The sequence below is a fragment of the Hemiscyllium ocellatum genome, unplaced genomic scaffold, assembly GCF_020745735.1.
Source record: "Hemiscyllium ocellatum isolate sHemOce1 unplaced genomic scaffold, sHemOce1.pat.X.cur. scaffold_518_pat_ctg1, whole genome shotgun sequence".
Lineage (NCBI taxonomy): Eukaryota > Metazoa > Chordata > Chondrichthyes > Orectolobiformes > Hemiscylliidae > Hemiscyllium > Hemiscyllium ocellatum.
Window position 1 is genome coordinate 112,887 of NW_026869095.1, and position 10,476 is coordinate 123,362.

The window sequence follows — 10,476 nt, forward strand, 5'->3', positions numbered from 1 at the left end:
CTCCCTCAGCACTGACCCTCCCACAGCCCCCGCACCCTCAGCACTGACCTCCCACAGCACCCATTCCCTCAGCACTGACCCACCCACAGCACCCGCTCCCTCAGCACTGACCCACCCACAGCACCCGCTCCCTCAGCGCTGACCCTCCCACAGCCCCCACTCCCTCAGCACTGACCCTCCCTCAGCACTGACCCACACACAGCGCCCACTCCCTCAGCGCTGACCCTCCCACAGCGCCCGCTCCCTCAGCGCTGACCCTCCCACAGCACCCGCTCCCTCAGCGCTGACCCTCCCACAGCACCCGCTCCCTCAGCACTGACCCTCCCACAGCACCCACTCCCTCAGCACTGACCCTCCCACAGCACGCGCTCCCTCAGCACTGACCCTCCCACAGCGACAACTCCCTCAGCACTGACCCTCCCACAGCACCCGCTCCCTCAGCACTGACCCTCCCACAGCACCCACTCCCTCAGCACTGACCCTCCCACAGCACCCGCTCCCTCAGCACTGACCCTCTCATAGCGCCCGCTGACCCTCCCACAGCACCCACTACCTCAGCGCTGACCCTCCCACAGCGCCCGCTCCCTCAGCGCTGACCCTCCCACAGCACCCACTACCTCTGCACTGACCCTCTGACTGCACCCACTCCCTCAGCACTGACCCTCCCACAGCACCCACTCCCTCAGCACTGACCCTCTGACAGCACCCACTCCCTCAGCACTGACCCTCCCACAGCACCCGCTCCCTCAGCACTGACCCTCCCACATCACCCACTCCCTCAGCACTGACCCTCCCACAGCGCCCACTCCCTCAGCACTGACCCTCTCACAGCGCCCGCTCCCTCAGCACTGACCCTCCCACAGCACCCACTCCCTCAGCACTGACCCTCCCAGAGCACCCACTCCCTCAGCGCTGACTCACCCACAGCATCCACCTCCTTACCACTGACCCTCCCACAGCACCCCTCCCTCAGCGCTGACCCACCCACATCACCCACTCCCTCAGCACTGACCCTCTCACAGCGCCCGCTCTCTCAGCGCTGACCCTCCCACAGCACCCACTACCTCAGCACTGACCCTCTGAGAGCACCCACTCCCTCAGCACTGACCCTCCCACAGCACCCACTCCCTCAGCACTGACCCTCCCACAGCACCCACTCCCTCAGCACTGACCCTCCCACAGCACCCACTCCCTCAGCACTGACCCTCCCACAGCACCCACTCCCGCAGCGTTGATCCTGTGTCAGGGGTGTAGACTTGAGGGATGGTGGAATTGATGTGGGTGAGTCGCCAAGTTCAATGTTGTTTTGTTGTTGGTGGTTAATGAGGCAGGATATCGCAGGTCATTTGCACAAACTGGGCTGAGAATGGAGATAGTATCGAACAGGGACGGTGATTAACTGCAGGATTTGTTCACGGAATTGACTCAGTGCCTAGTTCTGAGGCTGCAACGCAAGTCAGAATTCAGCCCCTCCTCTCCAGCCTGTTCCACAGGAACACGAGGCCATTCAGCCCCTCCTCCTCCAGCCTGTTCCACAGGAACACGAGGCCATTCAGCCCCTCCTCCTCCTACAGCCCGTTATGCAAAACACTTCTTATGCTGGGAACAATTGCAGAACGATGCTTTCAGGAGGAGGGCGCTGAGACAGAGATGAGGAGGTGTCTTCACTCCCAGAGAGGTGGGGGAGGGGTGGGGTGGGTTACGCTGTAGCACACACCCACACCCCGGTACAGAAAACAGCGAGATGGGGCTGGGAAGGTGGGGGAATCTTCAGGGCAAAATGACAATTTAGCACGGCCAATCCCACCCTAACCCGTACATCCCTGGGCACTACGGGGACAATTTAGCACGGCCAATCCATCCTAACCTGTACATCCCTGGGCACTACGGGGACAATTTAGCACGGCCAATCCCACCCTAACCTGCACATCCCTGGGCACTACGGGGACAATTTAGCACGGCCAATCCACCCTAATCTGCACATCCCTGGGCACTACGGGGACAATTTAGCACGGCCAACCCATCCTAACCTGTACATCCCTGGGCACTACGGGACAATTTAGCACGGCCAATCCCACCCTAACCTGCACATCCCTGGGGACTACGGGACAATTTAGCACGGCCAATCCACCTTAACCTGCACATCCCTGGGCAGTACGGGGACAATTTAGCACGGCCAATCCACCCTAACCTGCACATCCCTGGGCACTACGGGGACAATTTAGCACGGCCAATCCACCCTAACCGGAACATCCCTGGGCACTACGGGGACAATTTAGCACGGCCAATCCACCCTAACCTGCACATCCCTGGGGACTACGGGACAATTTAGCACGGCCAATCCACCTTAACCTGCACATCCCTGGGCAGTACGGGGACAATTTAGCACGGCCAATCCACCCTAACCTGCACATCCCTGGGCACTACGGGGACAATTTAGCACGGCCAATCCACTCTAACCTGCACATCCCTGGGCACTACGGGGACAATTTAGCACGGCCAATCCCACCCTAACCTGCACATCCCTGGGCACTACGGGGACAATTTAGCACGGCCAATCCCAACCTAACCTGCACATCCCTGGGCACTACGGGGACAATTTAGCACGGCCAATCCCACCCTAACATGCACATCTTGGAAACCGGACCACCCGGAAGAAACCCACGCAGACATGTGGAGAATGTGCAAACTCCGTGCAGACAGTCGCCCCCGAGGGTGGGATCGAACCCGGGTCCCTGGTGCCCTGAGGCAGCGGCGCCAATCACTGAGCCACCGTGCCAGCCAATTGGCACGGTGTTCCCTGACGGCGTTCCAAAATTAAAAGATGCATTTCTACGAGGGAGGGTGGAGAGAGAGCGAGAGGAGGGGACAGGATGTCCTGCCAGAGAGATCGGAATCTCCGGATCACTGCCCGGAAAGCGCCTGGGATTCCGTGACTGCGACAGACCCGAAACAGGATGTTAGCTGAGTTAGTCCCGTTCCCACATCCCCACCAGATTTAGCGGCACGTTATCCGTCTGGATGTTCCAGAGACATGAGTGGGGTGGGGGGAGGTATCACCCAGAATCTGCCCTGTCCCCCTCCCCTCTCTGGGGTCAGGGCGGGGGCGCCCATTCAGGAGGGAGTCCCAGGATTGTGACCCTTTGGAAGGGACAGCCCGCAACATTCCCAGTCGGGGGAGGGGAGCACACGGGGAGTGGGGTTCCCTCCTCTGCCTGCTGCCCTCCACCCTCCCCCCAAACCTTTCTGGGTGGTGTGTGGGGTTGGGAAGGTGATGTCCGAGGAGAGCAACAGCCAGGCATTGCTAATGAGCCCATCTACCTCAGGGGTGGGAGGGGAGTGTGTTGGAAGTCAGCCGAGCATTCCTAATGAGCACAGCTACCTCGGGGGTGGGAGGGAGGGAGTGTGGAGTTCAGCCGGGCATTCCTAATGAGCACAGCTACCTCAGGGGAGGGAGGGAGTGCTGAAGGTGTGGGTTAGCATGTCGATCGAGTGGGATGGGGTGCTGCTTTGTCCCTGGACGGTGTCGAGCTTCTCGAGTGTTGTCGGAGCTGCCCCCATCCAGGGCAAATGGGGAGTATTCCCTCCCCCCTCCCTGACTCGTGCCTTGTCGATGGTGGGACAGGGCTTTGGGGGGAGAGAGTCAGGAGGGGGGCTACTCGCTGCAGGATTCCCAGCCTCTGACCTGCTCTTGGAGCCGCTGGATTGATATGGGGCCGGGTCTGGGTCAGTTTCGGGTCAATGGTAACCCCCAGGATGTTGATAGTGGGGGGAGGGGGATTCAGTGATGGTAACACCATTGAACGTCAAGGGGGCGATGGTGAGATTCTCTCTCTCTTGTTGGAGACGGTAACCCCCAGGATGTTGATAGTGGGGGGGGGGGGGAAGGGGGATTCGGTGATATACAGAACAGGGTTAGGTACAGAGTAAAGCTCCCTCTACACAGAGGGTTAGATAACGCTCCCTCGACGCTGAAGACAAGAAATGCAACGACACGGAGAAATGTTTCACTTTTCTTGTCTGTTTTAATGGGGGTGGGGGAGACGAGGGGGAGCAAGGCCCAGGGAGGGCCCCCTTTCCTGAGGGTCGCCACGGTGATAGGCGGCCTTTAACACTTCACCCGACCCCCCCTCCAATCGGCCGTTCCAGGAATGTGCGCCGCTCGCACGGGGAGCAATGCCACGGGGTCTCACCACCCGGAAAACTCCTCGACGGTGAACCGAGGGATGTGGGGGGGGGGGAACTCCCTTCCGCAGTCACGCCCCTGACCCCCACCCACACCCCGGGACCCCCCCTCCCCCGCGACGAACTCGCGTCTCGGGGGCTCAGACACCCGTGGGCGGTTCTGAGGGCCAGTGGCGGCTGTTGCCGTGCCCGATGACGCAGCAGGCCAGGCGCCGCCCGGCGTTGCCGTGGTCGCGGCTCCCGACCACCTCCAGGACACCCATGTCGTCTTCGTTCTCGTGGACCTGGGGAGTAATGGCGGGGGGGGGGGGGGGTTGGAGGCATGAGGGAGAGGAAAGGGGGAGAAGAAAGACACAGGCGTGAACTGGACGGCCGCAGGCGTCCTCCTGGAGTCCTGCTCGCTAGTCACCTCGCTCAAGGCTCAATGACCCCCCCCCTCCACCGGCCCCGATGCCCCCTCCCTCTCTCCGTCCCCTCCTCCAGCCCCTACACCCCCTCCCTATCTCTGTCAAGTTGGCGTTAACCCTCCAACAGTGCCCGCTGCCTCAGCACTGACCCTCCCACAGCACCCACTCCCTCAGCGCAGACCCTCCCACAGCACTGACCCTCCCACAGCGCCCACTCCCTCAGCACTGACACTCCCACAGCACCCACTCCCTCAGCACTGAACCTCCCACAGCGCCCACTCCCTCAGCACTGACCCTCCCACAGTGCCCACTCCCTCAGCACTGACCTGCCCACAGCACCCACTCCCTCAGCACTGACCCTCCCACAGCACCCACTCCCTCAGCACTGACCCTCCCACAACACCCACTCCCTCAGCACTGACCCTCCCACAGCACCCACTCCCTCAGCACTGACCCTCCCACAGCACCCACTCCCTCAGCACTGACCCTCCCACAGCACCCACTCCCTCAGCACTGACCCTCCCACAACACCCACTCCCTCAGCACTGTTGAGTGTTTGAGCCCAGCCGGGCATTCCTAATGAGCCCAGCTACCTTGGGGGAGGGAGGGAGTGCTGAAGGTGGGGGGTTAGCATGTCAATTGAGTGGGGTGGGGTGCTGCTTTGTCCGTGGACGGTGTCGAGCTTCTCGAGTGTTGTTGGAGCTGCCCCCCGTCCAGGGCAAATGGGGAGTGTTCCCTCCCCCTCCCTGACTCGTGCCTTGTCGATGGTGGGACAGGGCTTTGGGGGGAGAGAGTCGGGAGGGGAGTTACTCGCTGCAGGATTCCCAGCCTCTGACCTGCTCTTGGAGCCGCTGGATTGATATGGGGCTGGGTCCGGGTCAGTTTCTGGTCAACGGTAACCCCCAGGATGTTGATAGTGGGGGGAGGGGGATTCAGTGATGGTAACGCCATTGAACGTCAAGGGGGCGATGGTTAGATTCTCTCTCTTGTTGGAGACGGTAACCCCCAGGATGTTGATAGTGGGGGGAGGGGGATTCAGTGATGGTAACGCCATTGAACGTCAAGGGGACGATGGTTAGATTCTCTCTCTTGTTGGAGACAGTAACCCCCAGGATGTTGATAGTGGGGGGGTGGGGGGGGAGGGGGATTCGGTGATATACAGAACAGGGTTAGGTACAGAGTAAAGCTCCCTCTACACAGAGGGTTAGATAACGCTCCCTCGACGCTGAAGACAAGAAATGCAATGACACGGAGAAATGTTTCACTTTTCTTGTCTGTTTTAATGGGGGTGGGGGAGACGAGGGGGAGCAAGGCCCAGGGAGGGCGCCACGGTGACAGGCGGCCTTTGACCCTTCACCCGACCCCCCGCCAATCGACCGTTCCAGGAACGTGCGCCGCTCGCACGGGGAGCAACGCCACGGGGTCTCACCACCTGGAAAACTCCCCTACGGCGAACCGAGGGATGGGGGCCTCCCCCTTCCGCAGTCACGCCCCGGAACCCCACCACCCTGCCCATCCCCCCGGTCCCCACCCCGGCGACGAACTCCGTCTTCAGCGTCCCCAGATTGGGAACTCGCTTAGCCGGGCCTCAGACACCCAGCTGCCACTGGGCGTGGGCGGTTCCGAGGGCCAGTGGCGGCTGTTGCCGTGCCCGATGATGCAGCAGGCCAGGCGCCGCCCGGCGTTGCCGTGGTCGCGGCTCCCGACCACCTCCAGGACACCCATGTCGTCTTCGTTCTCGTGGACCTGGGGAGTAATGGCGTGGCGGGAGGGGGTGGGCATGGAGGCACGGGGGAGGAGAAAGACGCAGGCGTGAACTGGACGGCCGCGGGCGTCCACCTGGGGTCCTGCTCGCTGCTCATCTCGCTCAAGGCTCAAATGACCCCCCCCCCCCCCCCCCAGCCCCTACACCCCATCCCTATCTCTGTCAAGTTGGCATTGACCCTCCCACAGCACCCACTCCCTCAGCACTGACCCTCCCACAGCACCCACTCCCTCAGCACTGACCCTCCCTCAGCACTGACCCACCCACAGCACCCGCTCCCTCAGCACTGACCCTCCCACAGTGTCCGCTCCCTCAGCGCCCACTCCCTCAGCACTGACCCTTCCACAGCGCCCACTCCCTCAGCACCCGCTCCCTCAGCACTGACCCTCCCACAGCGCCCACTCCCTCAGCACTGACCCTCCCACAGCACCCGCTCCCTCAGCACTGACCCTCCCACAGCACCCGCTCCCTCAGCACTGAACCTCCCACAGCGCCCACTCCCTCAGCACCCGATCCCTCAGTGCTGACCCTCCCACAGCGCTCACTCCCTCAGCACTGACCCTCCCACAGCGCCCGCACCCTCAGCACTGACCCTCCCAGTGTCCACTCCCTCAGCACTGACCCTCCCTCAGCTCCGACCCTCCCACAGTGCCCACTCCCTCAGCACTGACCCTCCCACAGCACCCTCTCCCTCAGCACTGACCCTCCCATCGAATACTCACCACGATAGATCGGCCAATGATGGAGTGCGCCCCCTTCAGTTGGAGCCTGACTCCGGTCAGAGTCTCATGGAGAGAACCGTCTGGTCCAGGGCGGAAATTCCCAAGATCCCCAGCGTGGCTTGTAGCAAAAAAATAAATAAAGTGAATGGAGGGGGGAACGGGATAAAGACCCAGAGGGGGGAGACGGGGATAGAGGGGGAACGGGATAAAGACCCAGAGACGGGGATAGAGGGGGAACGGGATAAAGACCCAGAGGGCGTGCCCCTCCCCCATCGCCCCCTACCTGCCGTGCTGCCTGTGGTGTGGGTTAAAGTGCCCACCCAGTGATTCACAGCCATCGCTCAGGTCCCCGAACTCGTGAACGTGAATTCCGTGTGCTCCCTGGTCTCCCGGAAATCCCGACAGATCCAACCTCACCTCCGTCCCGTTCTGTCTCTGCCGTCAAACAAGCAACTGTGTGTGAGGAGAGCTCCCACTCAACCTCAAACTCAACTCCCTCTACACCGTCCCCCACCTCCAGGGACAGGGGGTTAGATACAGGGTAAAGCTCCCTCTACACTGTCCCCCACTCCCAGGGACAGGGGGTTAGATACAGAGTAAAGCTCCCTCTACACTGTCCCCCACTCCCAGGGACAGGGGGTTAGATACAGAGTAAAGCTCCCTCTACACTGTCCCCCACTCCCAGGGACAGGGGGGTTAGATACAGAGTAAAGCTCCTTCTGCACTGTCCCCCACTCACAAGGAGAGGGGGTTAGATACAGAGTAAAGCTCCCTCTACACTGTCCCCCACCCCCAAGGACAGGGGGTTAGGTACAGAGTAAAGCTCCCTCCACAGTGACCCCCACCGCCTCGTTGCCCCACTCCCCCACCCCCCACGGTGATGTACCTTCGCCTGGATGCGGATGAGTCCGGTGACGTTACTGAGCGCGCTCACTCCCCGGTGGCTGTTGGGAACGACATGGCAGACAGCGACGGCCTGGGTGGAGATGATCCCGTTGGAGTCATTCCCTCCTGGACAGTGGGAGGTGGGGTGGGGAGACAACGGGAAGATCGCCCCTCCCACCCCGGGCACAAAGCCACTCCCCAGCCGCAGCGACAACGAGAGCCAACCAGCTGCATTCGCATGGCGCCCGATCGCTCTCCGCCCCCTCTCTCTCCCCGTGCCCCGCCCTCTCGTGGTCTCCTCACCGAAACCGTGCCTGCGCCAGGGAACCCCTGGCCGGGGAGGGCAGGTGAACGTCGGAGGGCTCAGTGGGGGGTTGGGGGTAATTGTCAGTGAGTGAAGATTGGGGGTATTTGTGGTTGGTGGGGGTGGGGGTAAATGTCAGAGTGAAGACTGAGGGTATTTTTTGGTGGGGGGATGGGGGTAAGGGATGATGGGAGTTGAGGGCATTGGGAACGTGAGGGGTGGGAGTTGAGGTGGGTGTGAGTCGTGAAGGTGTGGGTATCGAGGGGGCAAAGAGTCGAGGCGGGGGAGGAGTCGAGGCGGGGGAGGAGTCGAGGCGGGGGAGGAGTCGAGGCGGGGGAGGAGTCGAGGCGGGGGAGGAGTCGAGGCGGGGGAGGAGTCGAGGCGGGGGAGGAGTCGAGGCGGGGGAGGAGTCGAGGCGGGGGAGGAGTCGAGGCGGGGGAGGAGTCGAGGCGGGGGAGGAGTCGAGGCGGGGGAGGAGTCGAGGCGGGGGAGGAGTCGAGGGGGGAAGGAGGCGAGGGGGGGGAGGAGGCGAGGCGGGGTAGGAGGCGAGGGGGGAAGGAGGCGAGGGGGGAAGGAGGCGAGGCGGGGTAGGAGTCGAGGGGGAGGGAGTTGAGGGGGTAGGAGTTGAGGGGGTAGGACTGGAAGGGGGAGGGTGTTGAGGAGTGAGGGAGTTGTGGGGGGAAAAGGGTGTTGAGGGGAAAGGGTGTTGAGGGGGTTGAGGGGGAGTGGGTTGAGGGGGAGTGGGTTGAGGGGGAGTGGGTTGAGGGGGAGTGGGTTGAGGGTTTTGGGTGTTTTGGGGAGGGAGTTGAGGGGGTGGGAGTTGAGGGGGTGGGAGTTGAGGGGGAGGGGGTCGAAGGGGAGGGGGAGGGCGTTGACGGGGAGGGCGTTGAGGGGGAAGGGAATTGAGGGGTGTGTGTTGAGGGGGTGTGTCTTGAGGGGGAAGGGAGTTGAGGGGGAAGAGAGTTGAGGGGAAGAGAGTTGAGGGTGTAGGAGTTGAGAGGGGTGGGAGTTGAGAGGGGTGGGAGTTGAGAGGGGTGGGAGTTGAGAGGGGTGGGAGTTGAGAGGGGTGGGAGTTGAGAGGGGTGGGAGTTGAGAGGGGTGGGAGTTGAGAGGGGTGGGAGTTGAGAGGGGTGGGAGTTGAGAGGGGTGGGAGTTGAGAGGGGTGGGAGTTGAGAGGGGTGGGAGTTGAGAGGGGTGGGAGTTGAGAGGGGTGGGAGTTGAGAGGGGTGGGAGTTGAGAGGGGTGGGAGTTGAGAGGGGTGGGAGTTGAGAGGGGTGGGAGTTGAGAGGGGTGGGAGGGAGTTGAGGGGGTGGGTGCTGAGGAGGGTGGGTGTTGAGGAGGGTGGGTGTTGAGGAGGGTGGGTGTTGAGGAGGGTGGGTGTTGAGGAGGGTGGGTGTTGAGGAGGGTGGGTGTTGAGGAGGGTGGGTGTTGAGGAGGGTGGGTGTTGAGGAGGGTGGGTGTTGAGGGGGAGCTGGGTGTTGAGGGGGAGCTGGGTGTTGAGGGGGAGCTGGGTGTTGAGGGGGAGCTGGGTGTTGAGGGGGGTGTGTGTTGGAGGGGGGTGGGTGTTGAGGGGGAGGGAGTTGAGCGGGGTGGGTGTTGTCCCACAGCGCCCGCTCCCTCAGCACTGACCCTCCCACAGCGCCCGCTCCCTCAGCACTGACCCTCCCACAGCGCCCGCTCCCTCAGCACTGACCCTCCCACAGCGCCCGCTCCCTCAGCACTGACCCTCCCACAGCGCCCACTCCCTCAGCACTGACCCTCCCACAGCGCCCGCTCCCTCAGCACTGACCCTCCCACAGCGCCCGCTCCCTCAGCACTGACCCTCCCACAGCGCCTGCCCCCTCAGCGCTGACCCTCCCACAGCGCCTGCTCTCTGATCTGGCCTGTGTTAACCATGCTTACTGTATTCCTTTCCCTGTGGTGTCGGTGGTCATCGTGGGTTCCTATGTCATGTCTTGGATCTGCTAGGCAGGGTACAAGAAACCTGTGTGAATTTGTGTGGCGACCTTCCTCCCTGGAATCCCCTCGCAGCTCATCGCAAGACTGGGCCGGTGGGAAGGTGAGGGTGGGGGGGGGGTGTGTGGGTTAGAGGTAAGGGTGAGTCAGACATCAAGCAGTGGTGGGCGGGGTCCAGAGAGAGACCCTTCAGCCCATCGCCATCTGTTGGCCGCAACCCTGCGCGTAAAACTGCCTCCCTCCTGCTGCAAC

At 62.5% G+C, this 10,476-nt stretch overlaps 1 protein-coding gene across 1 annotated transcript; it reads right to left on the minus strand.

The window, feature by feature from the left end:
* Positions 1-4,005: 4,005 nt before the first annotated feature.
* On the minus strand, positions 4,006-8,391 carry LOC132813890 (uncharacterized; the record flags this gene model as incomplete). The annotated part of the gene is made up of 5 exons (XM_060823281.1): positions 4,006-4,469; positions 6,147-6,338; positions 7,080-7,197; positions 7,363-7,514; positions 7,966-8,391. Coding segments are annotated over 5 exons (1,032 nt in total), but the record flags the coding sequence as incomplete, so codon positions are not given.
* Between the last annotated feature and the right edge of the window lie 2,085 nt (positions 8,392-10,476).